This window comes from Podarcis raffonei, chromosome 13, assembly GCF_027172205.1.
Source record: "Podarcis raffonei isolate rPodRaf1 chromosome 13, rPodRaf1.pri, whole genome shotgun sequence".
NCBI lineage: Eukaryota > Metazoa > Chordata > Lepidosauria > Squamata > Lacertidae > Podarcis > Podarcis raffonei.
The window spans coordinates 20,055,980-20,078,134 of record NC_070614.1 but is presented as its reverse complement, the minus strand read 5'-3'; the positions used below and the strand labels follow the sequence as shown (position 1 = coordinate 20,078,134).

The following is a 22,155-nucleotide window of genomic DNA, read 5'->3' as shown; positions in this document are numbered from 1 at the left end:
AGTTTCATTACAGATACCTACCCTGTCTCCTTTAGGGCCTCGTTCCCCCTGAGGACCCTGCCAATTAGGAAGATAATAGTGATTAGCTGGTTATCAAAAAGAAAACAAAATTGATGCATCCAAATAAATGGAAGTTAGGGTTACCAAAAGATAATTTACCTCTACTCCAGTGGCTTCTGGGGCAAGTTCACTGGTTTCTTGAATACAAAAGGAAAAGGAATATTATGAATCAGACCCATCACCCAGAATTTATCATCATCACCTGATACCATTGCAACCCCTCCCTTGCACCCACAATGCCCTCTGGTCTATCAGAACAGCCTTCCCTTAATAAACATTGAATGAAGACCAGGCTTCTTTTCTAGGTACATTTAGAAGTTGGTAGGAAATGGCAACTCCTATCATTGGCCTAATCAGAATATGTAATGGGCCAATCTGAAGGACCATCCGAATTCACATCATCCAGTCTACTTGGGCAATCCTATTTGAAGTGTTGACTTTTCAAAGAAAGGAAAGAAAGCCCAGTTTCTTCCCATAATGCACCAATATAGCATCAACTAAAGTTAAGATGCCTGAAAGGTCCTCTCCCAACTCTTCACTCTCTTTCCTGACTCTGCAGAATTTTCTTTGCCAAATTTCTGCAATCTCTCAAGGAAGGGGCGCAAATATCTCTATGAAACTAGTGGTTTGTTATTGTCGTTTACGATGAAAACAAAACCTCAGGCAACTGAACCAGGAGACAGACGGGTGGTGGATGGATGGATGGATGAGCGGTTAGATAGCACATAGAGGGGTGGATACAAAGAAACAATTAAATGGGTGATGGGGCTGTAGGTGGATGGATAAATGGATGGGTGATTAGATGGCTGTTGATTGGTTGATGTAAAGAGAAGAGAGGGAGAAGAGGAACTAGATAGGTAAACAAATGGATTTTGGTGTACATTAGTAGAAGGTGGATGTTTCGTTTGGGCAGATGGGTGAATTAGTAAAACTAGAATAGATATAATGAGTAAATACATTTGCGGGCAGGCAGTTTCTCCAGGAGACTGATTGGAGTATGCTTAAATGGAATGGGGGGGGGGGGAACTGAGTGACCGTGGACGGACAGAACCGTAGGCAATACTGTTGGTATGAGTGGATGGAAGAAGAGTAGGTAAAGTCAGTATCCATACCAGGGCAAACAGGGCAGCATTCTCCATCGCGGAGCTCGGCATTTGGGCAGTCTCCCATGTTTTCACAGATCACCCTGTCGCAAAGGATACTGCCACTGTCGCACACGCAGATGTCGCAGGGGGTTGTTTTCCAAACATCTCGGTCACTGTACGTTATTCCGTCCTGTATGCAGCTTCCAGATGGCACTAAAGAAGGAGGTGACACAAGAAATGAGGTGGGCAAGGGAAGGGGGAAGGGTCCTTTGGGAGCCAGCAGTGTCGGCAGAATGGCCAAGGTGCAAACATGTGAACTTCTTACAACAGATCGATCTGGAAAGCGCATACATTTTTTTAAAAAAATAAAATTGTTTCCAATGTTTGGCTTCCCTTCCCTCCTCCTCCTGCTCTCCACTTAACGCTGACATTTTGTGCGTGTGCTCTAAGAAAACCCTCATCTGCTTTTCATCAAGCAAACTCTATGACACAGGAAACGAGCCAGCCTCACAATAACTCTTTCCAGTTGCTTTGGAATTTAAACAAAACTTCTGGCTGGTTGTTGCATCCAACTTGGTAACCTCAACGTTCTGAGCTGAAGCCAAGCCAAACACAGAAAGGAGAAAGAAATTCACAGCCTTCTAAGAAGCAAAAGAGATAAAGAGGAGAGGGGAGAGAGAGGGGGGGGGAGACTCAGGAATTTGGACTGGAAGAGGACCCGTGTAAGAGAAGAAATTGCGTCCCGCTGATGGCGTGTGGCCTTGGGAAATCAGCTCCACCGCAAACAATTTAGGTAGGATGAGGAGTCAGCAGGTGTGGATCACAATAGGGCAGGCTCACTAGGCCTCCCACCTTGGCTGAAATCCGACGCCAGCTTGCTCAGAAACAAGGAGTTTCGTAGCACCGTGGATGTTAACTGTGGAGCATACCTGAGCTAAGGATGGTACCAAGAGATATGACCAAGGACGAATGCTGGAGAAGAAGTAAGAATTTGCTTTTCTAGCAGAATTTGTTTTTGTTTTTTAAATGAGGGACCGTGCATTTTATAAATTATTTCCTCCTTTTAAATTTGAGCACTGGACTGTTGAGTTTTCTGCAAAAATAAAAAAACCCCACCAGATTCTGGACAGGGAGGGAGAAAGAAAACCCGCTATTCTAAGGAAAAAATTAAAGGGGGAAGGAGTCAAGTTGTTTTGGGAACATGAAACTCATGTTTGAGAATACCTTCCTGGGATGCTTCAGGAAAACTTCCCACCCATCACTAGATGGCAGCAAAACTTCCATAATTGGAGTGATGAATATACTACACACAAAAAATGTTGCTTGCTTGATGGTAAATTGATTTCCCTCCGGTGAGGAGTTGTTTACTAATCCTGTTCAGTTGTCGACCCCGGAAACACACTCCCTTTGATCATTGCTGACCCATTTTAAGGCCACTCCCCACAACCCCACCCCTGGCAAGTCTATAGAAGAATGCCAAGGACAAGCAAGTCCCTTGATGGCCAGTAGATGTCGCCAATGGACTTGGTCGGCGAACAAAAGTGATTCCCTCCAATCCTTTACCATCCAAAAGGCTTTGTCTATGAAGTGATGTCTAGACTCCTGCGCTTTATAAGTTGCTGAAACATTTTCCTTATGAATCATCCTGAAACTTCTCTCTCTCCTCCTCCTCCTCCTCTCCCCCCCCCCCCAATATTTTCCTGATGGCTTTTGCAGACTTCTTCGACAAGGCAGGGAAAACAGCTTTGTTCTGCTCGCCTCTCCTGCCTGTCAAGCACTTGGCTTTCCAAGAACGCACAATGAGTTTTCCATCATTTGCCGCGCTCCCCTTTCCTGTCCCCCCTCCAGTGACAACCCACTCGCAGTTCCCACCCCTCTTTCCTGAACTTGGCAAGCCAGTGCAGAGATTCTAATTGATCCAACTTGTTATCTGGCCCCAAGGGACATGTTAAGAGAAGAGAAGGAGGGAGGGAGAGAGGAGGGAGACCAAAGGAAACACGCCCAAGGCTATGCACAGCTGGCTAAGTTTGCTTTTAGAAGAGTGGTTTGTTTTCTCCATAGAGCACTTTCAGGAGAAATCTGCGAGGTGTGAGAGATGCCTTCTTTTTTCAGTCTCTTAAGCCTTCCTCCCCGCATTGCCTTCATGCCAACTCCTGAAGGTTCGGAAAGGTCACAAACGTGTGTTGACCTTTCTCAATTTTTTTTTAATTCCTTTTTTTAAGGAATCTCAAGACCGTATATAACAAGCGCTCTCTTTGCCTGGTCTTATATCTACATCTCTCAAGCCACCGCAACACGCTGTGAGTATTACAACCACAGGGAAGCACAGATTGCAAAATCACAACTCAGCCTCCGCCGCCGCCCCTCTTCCCCGACTTTGGCAAACTGCTCGGTAGAAATGGTTTGGTGCTTACTGTCTTTTGCACTTCTGGAGTTCTGGGTGGTGCAGAGGGGGAAAATAGTTTTGCATTCGACAGAAAGAGATGGGGGAAAGGAAATATGGGGGCAAGGAGCACCCCATCCATAGGACTACAATAAAAACTGTCATTTAACATGTATACACTGTGCGAGAGTACATAAGATGCTGTACTTACCGTCTTCTTCGCCTTGACCTTTGGTGAGTAGAACAGTTGCTGCTATCAAGAGCAGTAACCGGGAATCCACAAAGCTGAACATGTCTAAATATTAGACATGAAGACTCTTTGTATCCTTGGTTCTGCCTTAGTGTCCAGTCATACAGGGATGGTCTGGTTTATGTAGTTCCACTCCAGACCCCAGCAGAAACTTCCTACTGACTCTGTCAAGTTTTTAGCCTCCCTTTTTATACGGTCCAGTGTCCCAGAGGTGGATCCCTTCTTCGCTTGCTTCTGAGTGCTGAGGGGGGGATCTTGGGCCAGCCCCTCAGCCAATCAGAGGAGCCCAGCCTGCCCCCAAGGCGCACACAGACACGCAGACACACACACACATGCACCCACTCCCAAAAAGTGGAGAAGCGAAGCCAAGCCCCTTTCTAACCAATCACAAAAAGAATGGACCCCGCTAGCCTCTCTTCCAGAAAACCAGTGGATCTTCTGGGTTGGCAGTAGATTCTGCAGGAAGAGGGAGGAATGTAATGGGGTATGAATTGAAGGGTGCTTATGCGTGTGTGTATGGATTTATGCGGACTGGGGGAGTTAAAAGAAAAGTGGGAGCAGACTGATTTGAAGAATAGGAGTTACAGGAGCGTTAGGAAGAAAAAAGCTGAATATTAAGAGGCATGCAAGATCAGATAGTAGTGAGATGGAGCTTGCAGGTTTTGCACGACCTAATAGCGCACCTGTGCAGGTGAGGCACCAGAGGGAGATGTAGAGCAAAATGTGTATTTGTTTGTCCTTGTTTTTTCTTCTTCTCTAAGTACAGAAAAAGCCAAACTCTGGGGATCATGCAAACTTTCTCTAAATGCGATCTGATCCTTGCTATGTTGTTGTTTGCTTTAATTTTATATCCATCCTTTCTTTCGCCACCTAGTCCTCTTTCTCACTGTCCTTTCAAAAATAATTGCCGCTTAATTTCATATACACACCTTTAAAGTGTATATAGTGGCTTGGAGATTGTCCTATTTAAAAAAAATGAGAAGGGAGCTTGGAATGATCTACAAAGGACCAAAAGAAAAGAAGCAAATAGGCAAAACTGCAGGGGAAAGGAATATCTCTGCAACTCCCTCTGCGTTTAGCAGCTCTGCACAGAATTTCCTGACCTTCAAAGTTCCCACTGTTCCTTTTCTACACCATATGCATATGGGGACTCTGTAGGTGAATCTCAGTACACCTGAGATTCTGCATCAGGAAACATTTGCTTATGACAGCTTGAAAAGAGGAAAGTTCTGGAGTTGGTCTTGTTTACAACCCCAGCGAAGTAAAACATATCTTGCTTGGGAATTCCATAGAAAAAATCGGTGGGATTTAACTTGCATGCAATGCAGTCACTAATGGAGCGATGAGTTATGATCACAGGTAGTACAGGGTTGCGGTCGGGTGTCTCAAAGTATCAGGGTTTTGGCTTTCCATTTTTGACCACCCTCCCTGTGAAAAACAACAACAGGAAGGCTACCTGTGTATGTGTTTCACTGTGTGATATGGCTTACCCAGTGCTGGTTACTCATCAGGAGTAAGTGCCATGCTTTTTAACATTTGAAAAATAAAAAAGTGCCGGTACTGCATACCCCGAGTACCCCCAGGAAACAGCACTGGGCTTACCTATATTCATGGCTGCCTGTCTGTTAGGATGTGTAACAGAGCAGGGCAGTTTTCACATGTGCACATAGCAGGATGAAACACCTTGTTAAAACCATACAAAGTTGTTGTTTTTCCCATTGTACACAATGTTAACCACATTCCAAACCGTCCCTTTATTTGTACTGATGTGAATAAGAAAGAAAGAAAGAAAGAAAATCACAATATTTCTCTTTCTATCCCAATCTGGAACCTCACTGAGACTTTCCTAAGAGTATCCCAAACCTTTGATCAATAAAAGCGACTCCCTCAAACTTTCCACCACTTATTTCACAAAGGTTTGAAAGATCGAACCCATCAAATCCCAGTGGCAAAGATTGCTTTGTTGTTGTGACTCAAATAAAAGCATTTCAGGAAGCTCAGGGGAAAATCCAAAGGCAGATTTCTTATTAGCTAGTATACTCCGTCTCCCTGATGGACCTCAAGGGCATTTTTCTTTTTTTTTTAAAAAAAAAAGTATGGCAAACTTCCATGACTGTTCGAAAGCGTGAAGAGCCACGTTGGTTGGAAAAAGAAGCAGCATCGTGACAACAGCGCACAAGATACGTTGCAGTTTTTAGAAGCTGTAATTACCGCTGCATATAAATGTGTGCGTATGCATGCATGTATGGTTAACAGGCCAACCTCTCAACTTCTGGGTTTTAAAATAAGGACCAAGAAGATTCCAAAGGGAAGGCATCCCAAGGCAAACACCATGAGAAAGAGAGCAAACTTTTCCCGGAGAAATAAAAAATGTAGAGAGAAATATCATTTTGTGACTTTATCCTTGGAAGCATGGAGAGGCAGCGGGATTTGAGTTCTGTGCTTCTTTGCAGTTTTAAGGTTTTACATGCATCTATTCCATGAAACAGGAACACTCTGGAATGAGTTAACGCTCCTAATAATCACGATGGCAGCAGAATGGATCATAGCAGCAGACGCAGACAAATCTGTCCAATTTCTGCTTATTTTCCCAGTCTTAAATTCAGTTCGCCCCAGTTCGTGAATTTTTCGTTCAAAATTTCGCAAGAAAGTTTCGCGACAAATCATGAAAAATTGTTAGAGCTTTAGTGCACCTTTCCCCTAATGAACGCACATTTGCAAGCAATTCCACCATGTATAACACAAGAGTTGTACGTTACTTTGACCAGTATTTGCATATATATGCACACACTCTCCGAACGTATGCATTTCCTTTCCAAACGTATTGCAAAATTCAGAGGAGAGCAGATTTTGGAGGGGCGCCTACATTTCGGTTGGCATATTGTTTCGGGAAGTGTGAATTGGGTGGGCCCACAAGGCAAAATGCATGTCTCTCTCCCCCCACACACATCAGGCAAATCACGTAGAAACATGGCATACAGCAGAAACACAGGGACCAAATCAACCTTTGAAGTTGATCAAAGATAATGGCAAGGAGAGGGGCTTGCTCTGAATCACACTGGGTTGCTGCAGAGCCTGGGAGACCCCAGAGGGTAGACCCCACTATTTCCTCTTTAGGGATGGGAGGAGACCACCAGCAGCTCCTATTTGCCAAGGGTCTATTGTAGAGGTGGCACTGGGCAGGGAGGGGGGACTGCCAAGGAGAAGGCAGAAGCACGGTTTGATGCATTCCTCATGAATGGGCAAGCCTGGTCGGGATCCCTTGAACCAACTGTAAACAAGGATGGATCACGGATCAGAATATATTTTAGAGATTGTCAAGGGCAGTGGCTGTGGGAAGTGATCCATGAGAGGCAGTCAAGTACAACATTCCTTGTAACGCTAGAGAAGACAAGCGAGGGAATATTTGGTCCAGCCAGGCGAATCTTCCTGGCTGGAGCATCCTTCCTTTTGCACGTGGTAGAAGGTGGGCGTGGCTTTACCTGTCCAGGTAACAAAAGGACCAGTCACACAGCACACTTCCTCTTTTTTTGACTTCCTTCTTCATTTGACCAGCTTTCAGCTAGGACTGATCTGCTAGCTCTCAGCTAGCAGAAGCACTGCCATTATTCCCCCATAAGGGGTAGATCCACATGTACATATTTGTAACTAAGTCTGCCTTCTGGAATCCAACTGTGAGCTGATGTGAGGAAACTTCTTTTACTGACTTTGAAAAAGATTGTCGTGTCATCATTGACCTTCAACCGGTGGAATTGCCACCTGGTTTTAGGTGGATCTGCACCAGCAGTACTGCCACCATTCCCTGTTCTTCTAAAAATGGTTTTCTTTGCTGCTGGTTGTTAAGGAAAGAGTTGAGTGCAAAGGGGGGGGGGGGAGACATGCACATTGTCTGCCATTGTGCATCCATGACTGCACCAGAAAAAAGCATCAGAAAACTGGGGAGAGGAAAGTCGGGGTGGTGAATGAAAAATGATTCTCATGCCATAGATTGCGTTTAAAGAAGGATCGCAACTCTGGAAAAGGCCACAAATCTAAATAACGCTCCTAGGCGATGGCTTCAGCTGCATGGGTAGTGAGTGTGGTGCCCTGCAGATATTGTTAGACTACAACTCCAATCATCCCTGTCTATTGGCCATGCTGGCCGGGGCTAATGGGAACTGTAGTCCAGCCACTTCTAACTACCCCTGCATTGAATGAGGGAGATGGAGCTCCTGTGTGGACTTGAATGCCCTTGATGGTTGCAACTCACATGACCTACTTCCAGGCAGTGAAACCGGATGCAGTAGCATGAGGGCAATGAATAATAATAATAATAATAATAATAATAATAATAATAATAATTTATTATTTATACCCCACCCATCTGGCTAGGTTTCTCCAGCCACTCTGTGGAAATGAAGAGCCGTAGCGCCGTGTGCATCCAATGATCTCCCTGCATCAAAAAGGAGATTTACAGGCTGCCACAGTTGACAGCAATTGCATTGAATGTGTGTGGCAAACCCATCCCCATTTCCACCACCTCAAATGCCCAGCCTTGCTACCCTCCGCAGGCGGGCCTTGCTAACGATGATGCAAAAATTGATTGCTTTGTATTCCTCACCCCCTTTGCTCCGCGGAGCACTCCTCTCTTCCAGGTTGCCCTAAAAATAAATAAGTAAAAAACATTTCTGCGTTTCCACTTTTCAGATCCACGTGTATTCTTCTCGACTCAAAAGGGACACGTCAGAAGTGGAGCCGTGAAGCCTTCTGCGCAGGCGCCCTGGTTCTGTGTGGGTTTAATAGGCTGCAATTAAATGCACACCAGAGTTCCACCAAAGCAACGAAAGAGACTTCCCTCCAGCAACGCAGATGCAAAAAAAATCCCACCGGCTTTGATTGACTGCGGCAACGCACACGTTGCAGGAGACACCTCCTCCTCCCTTCTATCCTGACTGGGTTTTTGGATGCTTAAAAAGGCTGAGTGCTTTCCAGAACGAAGATGTGTCTTTAATTTTTGTTTTTTGGGGTGTGTGTTTTTTTTTTTTTTGCAGCATGACCAAAAAGAAAAGAATCCGTGTGTGTGTGTGTGTGTGTGTGTGTGTGTGTGTGTGTGTGTGTGTGTAAAGAGAGAATGAGAAGGATGGGGGGGTGAGACTGGGCTAAGAAGGGGGAGAGAAGCCACCTCATCACTTGGAGTTCTCAGTTTGGGCTCAGGAATGCGATGGGTTTGCCTGGGGTGGGTGGGGGGTGGAGAGAGGAGAATGCACTGGGAGAGAAAGAGAAAGAAGAAAGAGAAAGAAGGAAAAGGAATAGTCACCCTCTCATTAGGAAGGGAGAGAAGCAGAGAGCACAATGCAACTGCTGCTGCTGCTTGCCTTTGTGGCTGGGGGCTCCCCACGAAGACACCTTCTGATGTCTTCTCAATGGCTTCTTAATAATAATATAATAATACATTTTATTTATATCCCGCCCTTCCCAGCCGAAGCCGGGCTCAGGGCGGCTAACAACAATAAAATAATACAACATTCTAAAATCATTTCATTATAAAATTAATTCAAATCAAATTGATGGCAACCATTGGGCAAGAGTTCTGTGAAGATTGCCAAAGGAGGGAGTCAGGCTGTGCCCTGGCCAAAGGCCTGGTGTCTTGCAGGCCCTGCGGAAAGAAGTCAAGTCCCGCAGGGCCCTAGTCTTTTGTGACAGAGTGTTCCACCAGATCGGAGCCACAGCCGAAAAAGCCCTGGCTCTAGTTGAGGCCAGCCTAACCTCTCTGTGGCCTGGGACCTTCAGGATGTTTTTGTTTGAAGACCGTAAGTTCCTCTGTGGGACATACCAGGAGAGGCAGGCCCGTAGGTACAAGGGTCCGCGGGCGTATAGCAACTGACTCCCATCTATGTACCTCCGCTGCAAAACCTCCTGGGCGCCTGCAGGTTTCAGTTAGCATTTCATGGAGGGAAACCAGGGGTAGGGGGCTTTTTGACTTTTTTCAATGCCCTGGATTGGCTTGCTTCTGCAAACAAACAAACGAACGAACAAAAAACCGCTACTTTGGGACAGCTCTCCACAGGTGGCACTGGGACACCGAGCACAGGGTCCAGGCTAGGCTAGTTGCAGCTCCTTTGAAATGCATGTGCACCGCAGCCATGGAGTGCTGGCAGACAGTGCTGGCAACAGGCCAAAAAACCAAACCGCCCAGGAACGGAGCATTCTGAACAACAGCACCCCACGTTGCCCAGGTTCGCCGTGGGTGCCATTTTTAAAGCTTAAGGCTGGCTGATGGAGCGTCAACTCCATAAGAGCCAACTCCTAGGGGCCAAGGTCCCTTCGCCCCCCCCAAATAAAATATTTGAGAGGGTCAAGGACCCCTCAAAGTGGATAGGCATTTTCATTCAAACGGTGTGTGTGTGTGCTGCGTCATATGATCGATTATGTGGGGAAGGGCTTGTCTGCCCCCCCCCATATTTTATTCAAGTTGGTACCCCTGATTCAAGCTAAAAAGCTGCAGTGTAGTGCACACATAGGCCAATGCACGTTAAATAGTAGAAAACCAGAGCAGCTATTTCCCAGTTGATGGGATCACAGTCACTTCTCCTCCATAGCGTTCCGTGTATTTTCAATGTGCCTCTCAAACAATTTCTGGTGAAATGTGAAGTTTATGCCCCCATAAAGCCCAGCACCCTGGCACAGAGGAAGCCAAACCTCACAAACAGGGGAGTCTTTAGCATATGCGCTGCCAGGCTAGCACCCCCAAATTAAGTTTAGCCCCCAAATTAACTTTTATTATCCTTATGTCAGACACCACGCGTACGCTTTATCTCTTGTTTATGAAAGAAGGGAAGGGAAAGAAGCAAACTTTTTTATTTGCTCAATTATTTACAATACACTTACACTCGCTGAGTCTGACAAGCGCTGCCGTTGTGAATGACAAGCGCCGCTGCTGGCGAGGTGCATCTTTGGTAAATGAGCGCACAAAGTCAAAAGTCCTTTAGTGAAACAGTAGGTATACATTTCGGTAATACAGTCATACCTCAGGTTACAGACACTTCAGGTTGTGCGTTTTCGGGTTGTGCACCGCACCGAACCCAGAAGTACCAGAATGGGTTATTTCCGGGTTTCAGTGCTCGTGCATGCGCAGAAGCGCTAAATCATGCTTTGCGCATGCGCAGACTTGCCGAATCATGACCCACATGTGTGCAGACATGGCGCTGCAGGTTGCAAACGTGCCTCCTGCACGGATCATGGTCGCAACCTGAGCGTCCACTGTACCTAGGTATATATGTATTTTGTTTTTCTAGCTTGATCAAAATTATTTATTATTTCATAACAGGTAGGTAGTTAAGAGCTTAGGCGGCTTCAGCGGTGGGTGCCTGGCGCCCCCCAGAATTCGGCACCTGGGTGCCCTGCTCCCCTTGTACCCCCGGTAAAGATGGCCCTGCTCACAAATGAGGCACAAGGAAGTTGCGCTCCTCTTAAGTGTCCTGCAGCAGCCAAGAATATGTAAAAGCTCCATTTCCTAAAGTCGTTTTTACGCAGGGTGGTGTAGTTGTTAGAGTGCCGGATTAACCAACCCGGCTTCAAATGTCCACCTGGCCATGAAGCTCACTGGGTTTTCATTGCAATAATGTGTGGAGGGTAGAAGAGAATCATAGAATCATAGAATTGTAGAGTTCATCTAATCCAACTTCCTGCAATGCAGGAATCTCAGCTAAAGCATCCATGACAGATGGCCACCCAACCTCTGCTTATAAACCTCCAAGGAAGAAGAGTCCACCACCTTCTGATGGAGACCTTTCTACTGTCAAACAGCTCTTACTGTCGGAAAGTTCTTCTCCTTTCTAGTAACTTGAATCCGTTGGTTTGTGTCCTACTCTCTGGAGCTGGAGGAAACAAGCTTGCTCCATTCTGCATGTGACAGCCCTTTAGATATTTGAATATGTCTATCATATGTCAACACAATCTCCTCCAGGAGATTGTTTACCAGGCTAAACATCCGTTTTCCTCAACGGTTTCTCATAAGGCTTGGTTTCCAAAACCCTTGATCTTCTCTCCCCCCCCCCTTTTATGAAGATCACCCGCTCTGAGACCCCACAGCTAATTTTCCCCTGGCCTCCTCGCTGGCCCAAGTAGGACCAATTCAGCCAGCTAGTCTGGGGATTATCTAATTGATTTTTTATTTTTGAATTTTATTGTTATTCATGTTTTTATACTGTATTTTATGCTGTTTTTATAATTAAGTGTTTTAAAGTGTTTTAAATTTATTGGTAGCTATCCTGAGCCCGGTTTTTGAACCGGGAAGGGCGGGGTATAAATAAAAAATTATTATTATTATTAATATTAATAATAATAATAATAATATTCTTGGTCGCCCTCCTCTGCACACGTTGCAGCTTGAGAACATCCTTCTCAAATTGTAAACACTGTGAAGCAGGTTTCCGATTTTTCCGGTCATTTTAGCTATTTCAGCATAGTCCATCAACTTCATCTGCCGTTCTTCTCCGATAGGAGAACACAACTTTTTCATCCTTGTGTTCCTCAGGTCTGTTTTTTGAAAGAAAGAAAGAAAGAAAGAAAGAAAGAAAGAAAGAAAGAAAGAAAGAAAGAAAGAAAGAAAAGAAAATGCACTCTTCTGTGCTCCTCACTTTCTTGACCACTGAGAAGTCCATGATTTAATTTCCTCTGGATAAGACATATCTGTTTGTTTACAAATATGCGAGGAGAGCATTTGGGAACAGGGAAGGAAGCATGGACTTCTCAGCCAGCTCCCAATGCATTCCAGCTCTGACTGACTTGCTTCTCTCCATCCCTTCCTCTGCTCTTATAATGTCACATTCCAGGGGTGGAGAGGGGAGAGTTTAAGGCCATTAAGGCCCATTAAAGTCCTTCTGTTAACATTCCTGATAACCCATCATCTTTTCTTGGCAAAAATCACAGTGATAAACTCATTTGTGTTAATTGAGGCAGCCCAAACTTGTAACGTCTTATGTGTGTACTTGTTTACATTTCTGCCCATTCTCTTAGGTACTGAATATGTTGTTGTTGTTAGTATTTTTATGTCTTATTCTTTTAAATATTTAGATATATGAAAGATGTGCCTTGTGGACACATGCAAGATACTCAAGAGTTATAAACAGGAAATCTTTGTGCTTCTGCTGATAGGAAATAATGAACCAGGAGGTTTTGTAAAGGAAAAGTAGAGCTGCGTGTCATCAGCATATTGCGGGTGGCGCTGGGGTCTAAACCACTGAGCCTCTTGGGCTTGCCGATCAGAAGGTCGGCGGTTCGAATCCCCGTGACCCGGTGAGCTCCTGTTGCTCGGTCCCTGCTCCTGCCAACCTAGCAGTTTGAAAGCACGCCAGTGCAAGTAGATAAATAGGTACTGCTCTGGCGGGAAGGTAAATGGTGTTTCCGTGCGCTCTGGTTTCCGTCACGGTGTCCCATTGTGCCAGAAGCAGTTTAGTCTTGCTGGCCACATGACCCAGAAAGCTGTCTGTGGACAAACTCCGGCTCCCTCGGCCTGAAAGCAATATGAGCACCGCAACCCCATAGTAGCCTTTGACTGGACATAACTACTGCCCAGGGGTCCTTTACCTTTTACCTTTACTTCTATATTGGTGACACTGTACTCCAGTGCAGGTATCCTTTGCCCAATGTGGGGCTCAGACTCACAACCCTGGGCTTAAGAGTGTCATGCTCTATCGGCTGAGCTATACCTTGAACATTGGACAAGCTAGCCAATGTTTTTTGTTTCATATATATTTACCCTTGGGGAAAGCCCCCCTCATCACTGGTCATTGCTGGCAAGATTCTCCATCACAGCCTTCCAAGTTCCTTGGGCAGATCTGGCAATAGGAAGGAGATCTGGCTACATTAAATGCCTGGAGTGCATTGTCATAAGCTGGGAGGGTGGGGGTTCATTTAATAACAAGGGCTAGGGAAGCCAATTGGCATCAGGACCACAGCCCATGGAGAATGTGATTCCCCCACAAAAGTCACCTTCCTCCACAGCAATCAGACTTACCTTTCAAAATCGCCATCTCCTTCCCGCACACACAGCTGGGGCTTCCCAGCTCACTCCACCTCCAGGACCCACTGATCTTAGCCCCCGGACGTAAGAAGTGGGATATCTATCTGGAGCAAGACATAAAAGTCCTCCTAAATTCCCCTGAGATCCTAGCCTTGAAAGCTCAGCTGTTAACAACGAATGTGAATCATTTCTCAACTTTCCAGCAAATTCTAGCCTACTTGCTTCCTTCACTCACGAAACCTCCCCATGCGATTCTAACCTGGAAGAATCAAACTTGGTTCGACCAAGAATGCAAACAGTGCAGAAGTTGGCTTAGATTTCTTCAGTCTGATATGAAATCAGACAGCCCCCAGAGCAAAATCAGGGAGTTAGCCCAATTCCGTTCATACTACAAGAAGCTGCTTCAACATAAGAAATTGCACTTTGCGAAAGAACGCTGGACGGCCCTGTTAGTGGCCATTAAAACCCGTGACGACAAGAAATTCTGGAATTTAATTAATGCAGGTTTAAGACCCCACTCATTCATCGTTAATAACATCACAGCAGCCAGTTGGCACTCTCACTTTGCTCAGCTGTATTCCGCCCCAGATCCTGAAGTAAACGTAGTCTCTTCTCTTCCAGCATCTGCCTTGCCCACCTGGGAACCAGTTTCCCCAGAGAGATGTTTACAACTAATCAGCATGCTATCAGGGGATAAATCCCCAGGGGAGGATATGATACCACCTGAGGTATTTTTATCGAACCAGACGTGGTGGGCCCCTATTTTAGCATCTCTCTTTACCACTATTAATGCTACTCTTAAGATTCCACCTAACTGGAAACAGAGCATAGTCATCCCAATACATAAAAAGGGGGACCCACAAGATCCGCGTAACTATCGACCTATTAGCCTGCTGGATAATATCATACAAGGTTTACTCTAGATTCTTGCTAGAGAAATTAATCGAGTGGGCAGAAGAAACAAAGCTATTCCATCCGGAACAGGCTGGCTTCCGTAAAGGTCATAGTACATCTGGCCAATGTCTTGTTCTATTTACCCTGATTGATAAATACCTAAACAGGTTCAACTGCAAACTACACGCGGCTTTTGTGGATCTGACCTCCGCTTTTGACTCCATCCCTAGAGATAGGCTATGGCAGAAGCTTAGCTACACCAGCATAGATAAGAGACTCCTCCACCTTCTTATGGAAATTCATAATGACATATCGGCCAGAGTAAAATTTGGCCCTCTGGGAGCTCTTTCTGATTCTTTTCCTCTGAATAAAGGGGTCAAACAGGGCTGCCTCTTGGCCCCTTTTCTATTTAATTTCTACATTAATGACATCGTTACAACCATGAAGGACCTAAACCAATCTGCTCCCTCTTTACAACAGCTCAAGATCCCCATATTACTCTATGCGGACGACATGGTGATTCTGACTTTAACCAAGCAGGGCTTAAACAACATGCTCAGAGGGCTCATGACATATTGTGATACCAACTCCCTCAAAATCAATTTCGCCAAAACCAAAATTCTTACTTTTGGCACGAAAACTCGGAAGCCATTCTGGAATTTTGAGGGCCACTCTATTGAATATTGTTCAGCATTCAAGTATTTGGGTATCACTTTTCAGCATGGGCTTAGTTGGTCAGCTCACCTAAATATGACCATCCTGGCTGCCCGTAGAACCATCAAAGCCTTGGAGAAATTCTTCTATGCAAAAGGCGGCCAGTTGGTTCCACCAATCAGAAAAGCATTTATCAGCAAATTCCTCCCGATGTTACTGTATGGGGTTGAAATCTGGGGGTGGAATTTAAAAACTCTTCAACGGCTCGAGATTCTACAAAACTCTTTTGCACGAAAGTTACTGGGTCTCCCCAAGGGCTCGGTTGCTGCACAGTTAAGAACAGAACTGGGCCTCCCCTCTATTGTTGCGAGAGCCCACATTAGAATTATTAGTTTTTATTGTAAATTAATTAAAGCCCCAGGCTCCCCACTAGCCAGGCAAGCCTTTTTAACTTGTTTTCATAACAACAAATGGTCCAAGGCCATGGAGATTATCACTGCACGCTACTCCCTCCCAGATCTTGACACGCTGTCATCTTGGGACCAACATAATATCCGGGCCTGGATTCTTACAAGAGACGAGGCCATGGACCAGGCACAGTCCACCACAGCTCGCCTCACCAAGTGGCTCCCTAAAGTGAAAGTGGTAAGATCACTTGCCAACTACTTGATAGACCTGACGGAGCCCAATTTGAGAAGAGCGTTTACCATGGCCCGTTTCCATTCTATACCCACGGCCTTCTTGCAGGGGTTTTACTTTAAGACCCCTATTACTCAGCGGCTATGTCCATGCACAATGAATGAAGTAGAGGCCTTCATACATTTCTTTTTCTACTGCCCTATTTATGAGCTAATAAGAACTAAGCTCCTCCTCTTGATCCCGCCCACCATCACATCTAAGGAAGACTGTTTGAAATCGCTTCTTGTGGACGCAAATCCCCAAATTTCACGTGGGGTGGCAATCTTTATAGTGCAGGCTTTGAAACTCAGGGCTACTCTGACTGGGTAGTGTGTCCCAGACCTGGACCTGTTTTAATTCTTTTTATTACCTTTTTAACCTAATGTGCCGAGCCTATTTTGGGGCCATTATATGCTTTATATACATCCGCATTTTAGATTCCCGGTGCTGGCAACTAAAATTTTTACATTATCGTCTTAGGGTAATTTAAATGTCATAATGCCAGTAATATCGTTTTGAATTTTGTTTTGTTTTGTTAGGTTTCTTCTCTCTAGCATTTTTGTCTTATCTTGCTATGGCTGTATGCTAATGCAATAAAGGTTTGATTGATTGACCTTTCAAAAGCTCCCATTGGTACACAAAACAACAGAAAAATTGGCATGGAACCACATAGCAAGAAAATTGTTTTGACCTGGGACCTGAAACTTACTTGGTGCCAGGTAGATGTCTCTGGGCAGAGTATTCCATAATGAGGTTACCAGCACAGAAATGGCTCTGTTCCCAGTTCCCACTTTCCCATACACCAGAGATGGAGCACCCAGAGAACAGCCCCCTCAACATGATCTTAAGAGCCAAGCAGACATTTTGTACATGTGTAGGCCTCCTTCATGCTAATGTTGAACGTGCCAGGTTGTGGCTAGCGGGCACATCAGTGCTGGCTGCAGAGCTAACACGTCAGTGTTAATTTCAGACAATTTATATATCACTTGACTGTAGGGGGTAAAATCTCACAACTGATTTTGCAACGAATATAAAACAACCCATATGGCTCACTTCACTTTATCAGTGGTCCACCACCGCCTCATGACTGCTTCCGCTGTGTGGAGTTTTCTTGTCATAATCTTGGCTCTTTCCAGTGTTAATTTTCCTGGAAATAACTTGGCTCTTCCCACTATTAACTGGACTAGGTTTTATTGTTAATTTTTGTTCTGTTGCAGATTTGTATTTTTAGAAATTAAAGAAATATATTTTATTTGTGATTTTTACAAAATACAAAGGCAGAGTCAACAATGTCAACAAGGTATGCTTCCACGAGGACTGAGGCATTGCCCGTCCAATGCATCACACCATAGCATTGCATGTGTCGAGAGAGCTGTGGTTTTCCAGTCCATCATGTTCACAGATGTTAGAAACAGGGCTGGATTTAAGTTTGATGAGGCCCTAAGCTACTGAGGCGGGACGCGGGTGGCGCTGTGGGTTAAACCACAGAGCCTAGGACTTGCCGATCAGAAGGTCGGCGGTTCGAATCCCCGCGACGGGGTGAGCTCCCGTTGCTCGGTCCCTGCTCCTGCCAACCTAGCACTTCGAAAGCACGTCAAGTGCAAGTAGATAAATAGGTATCACTCCAGCAGGAAGGTAAATGGTGTTCCCATGCACTGCTCTGGTTCGCCAGAAGTGGCTTAGTCATGCTGGCCACATGACCCGGAAGCTGTACGCCAGCTCCCTTGGCCAATAAAGCAAGATGAGCGCCGCATTCCGAGAGTCGGCCACGACTGGACCTAATGGTCAGGGGTCCCTTTACCTTTACATTTAAGCTACTGAGGGTAATGGGGCCCTTTATATGTCCAGCTGTCCTTTGTCAACAACAAATTGTCACTTTTTTTTTGTCTTGAATATATGCTATATGGTAATTTATGGACCTAATAGTTACCTAAAGCCATTTGCACATGCAGAATGTAGGCAATCTATATATAGGTAAAGGTACCCCTGCCCGTACGGGGCAGTCGTGACTGACTCTGGGGTTGCGCGCTCATCTCGCTCAAGAGGCCGGGAGCTGGCGCCGTCCGAAGACACTTCCGGGTCACGTGGCCAGCGTGATGAAGCTGCAACTGGTGAGCCAGCACCAGTGCCGCACACGGAAACGCCGTTTACCTTCCCGCTATAAAGCGGTCCCTATTTATCTACTTGCACTTAAGGGTGCTTTTGAACTGCTAGGTGGGCAGGAGCTGGGACCGAACGATGGGAGCTCACCCCACCGTGGGGATTCGAACCGGTGACCTTATGATCAGCAAGTCCTAGGCACTGAGGTTTTACCCACAGCGCTACCCGCGTCCCCCAACCTATATATAGAAATGAGCAAACCAGTGGTATTTTAGGGAACAGGCTAGCAGGTGGGGCCCATTACTTACATTATAGGAGCCTCAACAACACAAAACACTGTTGCAACACGTAGGTTTTATTTGATTTGTTTTTTTATCTTATATTTTGGAAATGTACATCCAGGTTTGTTTCCTTTAATTTTTGGGGGGACCCCAAGAGAGTGTGGCCCTAAGCTATAGCTTGTTTAGCTTATATGTCAATCCAGCACTGGTTAGAAAACCAGACCATTCCTGTCCCATCCTCTTGCTTTTCTCTGTTGGTTCATCTTCTGCTCTGCTGAAAGCCTTTGGTGTTTTGGAGGTGGAAAGATGAGATGCACATAGAGGAACAGGTAAAATGGTAAAGGTAAAGGACCCCTGGGCAGTTAAGTCCAGTCAAAGGCGACTATGGGGTTGCAGCGCTCATCTTGCTTTCCGGCTGAGGGAGCTGGCGTTTGTCCACAGACAGCTTTCCGGGTAATGTGGCCAGCATGACTAAACCGCTTCTGGCACAATGGGCACCATGATGGAAACCAGAGTGCAGGGAAACGCTCTTTACCTTCCTGCCATAGTGGTACCTATTTATCTACTTGCACTGGCATGCTTTCGAACTGCTAGGTTGGCAGGAGCTGGGACAGAGCAAAGGGAGCTCGCTGCGTTGCGGGGATTTGAACCACCAACCTTCTGATCGGCAAGCTCAAGAAGTTCAGTGGTTTAGACCACAGTGCCACCCGTGTCCAATGAATATATTTAGAATGGGGAAAGAGACCTCCCACCTCCCACCTATGTTCATTAGATCATCCATGGGGGGCTCCTCACAGAATGAATGTAGGTCTTCCCTGTACCCATTCATTGTACAACTGATCATATGGCGAGAGCTCGCATTTTAGGGTCAAGGCAACACTCCTGAGGAAACCCTTAAAATCTGGGTTGCTCCAGCCATCGCTGTCTCTGACAGGGCCACTTGTGTGAGTTACAGCCAGGCTTGCATTTCTACGACTCGGCCTGGGGCGGGGAGAGAGAGAAAGAAACGGACGAAACTGGGTTAGTTGAATTTGGCTCACAAAGAAGGAAACGTTTGCAGAGATATGAAGAGTTTCCAAGTGGCAACAGAACGGAGTGCTGGAGATATATATATTTTTCCTAGCGCGAAAGGAGGGAGGGGGGAGGGGAGAAAGTTGCTTTAATGCAACCCATGTGTTCTGCAGTGTTGAATCCGGTTAACAGATCCCAGATGCCCTTTATCTGCTCCAGTTTTGTCTTCAGGGAGAAAGAGTGGCGCAGGGGAAAACACATCCCAGAATTTCCTCTGACTGAGTTTGTTCAGAGCTTGTGTCTCTCCCTGCCCTGGCAGGCTGGCCCAGCAACCTGTCTCGTGGGGGGTGGTGTCCCACTGACAGTCAAAATTAGCCAGCTTTGACCACTTGTGGGAGGGCATCGCCACACTGCCAGGGGTCCCATGGAGATGTTATAAAGACCGTGGCTGGCATATCCTCCAACGTTTCTCTGATGAAAATAGGGTCGTCCTATTCCATCACCATCATAATTTTATTATTTCTACCCCACCCACTTGACTGGGTTGCCCCAGCCACTCTGGGTGGCTTCCAACATATGTAAAAAAAAAAGAGAGAGAAAACATTAAACATTTAAAAACATCCCTATATGGGGCTGCCTTCAGATGTCTTCTAAAAGTTGTATAGCTACTTACGGTGCCGTATTTTTCGCTCTATAAGACGCACCAGACCATAAGACGCACCTAGTTTTTGGAGGAGGAAAACAAGAAAAAATATATTCTGAATCTCAGAAGCCAGAACAGCAAGAGGGATCGCTGCGCAGTGAAAGCAGCAATCCCTCTTGCTGTTCTGGCTTCTGGGATAGCTGCGCAGCCTGCATTCGCTCCATAAGACGCACACACATTTCCCCTTACCTTTTAGGAGGGGGAAAGTGAGTCTTATAGAGCAAAAAATACGGTATCTCCTTGGCTCAAGGGGTCATGTAACTCCAAACCCTCCAACATTTCTCCGATGAAAACAGGGATGTCCTAAGGAAAAGTGGGACATTCCGGGATCAAATCAGAAACCGGGGCGGCTTCTGTAAATCTGGGACTGTCCCTGGAAAATAGGGACACGTGGAGGGTGTGTTAAATGGCTCAGGAACGTAGTACTTCAAAGACCACTTTCGTGGTGGCTCCCTGCTTATAGAATACTCTCCCCAGGGAGGCTCACCTTCATTACATATATTTAGGTGCCATGCAAAAACATTCCTATTCTCCCAAGCCTTTGGCTAATGAAATGATCGGTGGCCTTTAAAACTAGGGGCGGGGGAATGTTTTATTTCTTATTACGCCTTGCATTTTTGTGCTTTTATATTGCAAACTGCCCCATGATCCTCAGATGAAGGGCAGTGTATAAATTTAATAAATAACTGAATAAATCCAGAACATCCCATGACTGAGCCGTGAAACTAGAAACATCCTGCTGACGCCCATCTTCAGATTAAAACCTTTGCCCATCCTGCAATTCTCTGTCCCAAAGCAGGTCAGCCGAAATCCCCTCCCCGGCCACCTCTATCTGCTGACTGTCTCTTTCTTGTGATCCCTCCCATTCAGTAGGAGGTTTGACCACAGGGCTACATGGATGGCAACGCCCGGTCTATTATGGTCCCTACCGCCAGGCCACCATACAATCGTCCTCTCTCTTCCTCCTTAATTGTGGCTGGCCCGGTGATACCCGGCAATCAGTCATGCAGGGTTCAGAAGCTATTTCCAGCTCCTAATTGAAATCTTGCTTGCAAAAATGCCACAAGGCCCATTAGCAAAGACCTAAAAGAGAGCCTTGGAGGAGACAGGGCAGAGATGAAATGTTTCTTCAAATACAGGACTCTCTGGGACGGGTTGCATTACAAGAGTAGAAGGAGGGGAATCTGTGTGTGTGTGTGTTGTGTGTGTGTGTATGTCTATAGAGTGGAGAAGAGTGGTGAGGTATTTGTGCATACACACATCACAGTGATATTTTTTCTCTAAAATCATAAAGAACTGATCAAGTCTGCATATTAGTCTGCAGGTCAGTTTGCAATGGGATTTACAAAGCAAGAAATTATTCAGGCATCACAGTGCCCAGTTTTAATTCGAGACAGAGTTCTGTGTTGCACTTCTGAGCATAGGCTAAGGGGCCTTCTCACTGCTGAATCAAGGGGCAACCATGGCAGAACCAAGTCGTACCCTCCAACATTTCTCCGATGAAAATAGGGGTGTCCTATTACGTCATGCTTTTATTATCTATACCCAGCTCATCTGACTGCGTTGCCCCAGCCACTCTGGCGGCTTCCAATATATATAAAAACATAATAAAACATTAAACATTTTAAAACTTCCCTACATGCCTTCAGGTGTCTTCTAAAGGTTATCTCCATGGCTCAGGGGCTTGAATAACTCCATACCCACCAACATTTCTTTGATTAAAATAGGGATGTCTTAAGAAAAAGCAGGATATTCCAGGATCTAATCAGAAACTAGGACAGCTTCTGTAAATCCCTGGATAATAGGGGCATGTGGGGGGTCTGCAATGTGGAATGCTCCCATGCAGGGTTTCAGCCAGCCGTGCCCTGTTTCAGCATACTCCATTCCATCCCTTCCCCTGCTGCCAATCATTCCCCCCCCCCCGTTTTATTCTCCATTAGTCACTCAGCATTCTCTGGCCACTGCACATGCTCACTGGTCCTCCCCTTTTAGAGAAGCCCTCCAAGTGACCCATTGATCAATGAGGAGGACCACCTTTGCTTCCTGGAGCCAC

The 22,155-nt window shown here is 45.8% G+C and overlaps 1 protein-coding gene and 1 long non-coding RNA gene across 3 annotated transcripts in view; one reads left to right on the top strand and one right to left on the bottom strand.

The window, feature by feature from the left end:
* The window catches only part of COL1A1 (collagen type I alpha 1 chain), a 45,934-nt gene extending 41,913 nt beyond the window's left edge, over positions 1 to 4,021 (bottom strand). For both annotated transcript variants that reach the window (XM_053361207.1, XM_053361208.1), the window contains exons 1-4: positions 3,740 to 4,021; positions 1,173 to 1,358; positions 160 to 197; positions 22 to 57 (exon numbers count right to left, since the gene is read on the bottom strand). In XM_053361207.1, the coding sequence (XP_053217182.1) occupies positions 22 to 57; positions 160 to 197; positions 1,173 to 1,358; positions 3,740 to 3,821 (342 nt within the window). In that variant the 5' untranslated portion in view covers positions 3,822 to 4,021. The remainder of the gene's footprint in view (positions 1 to 21; positions 58 to 159; positions 198 to 1,172; positions 1,359 to 3,739) is intronic.
* Positions 1,263 to 8,768, top strand: LOC128399610 (uncharacterized). The gene is made up of 2 exons (XR_008327245.1): positions 1,263 to 2,128; positions 8,465 to 8,768. It is a non-coding gene; the product is annotated as an uncharacterized LOC128399610 (long non-coding RNA).
* The last annotated feature ends 13,387 nt before the right edge of the window (positions 8,769 to 22,155 follow it).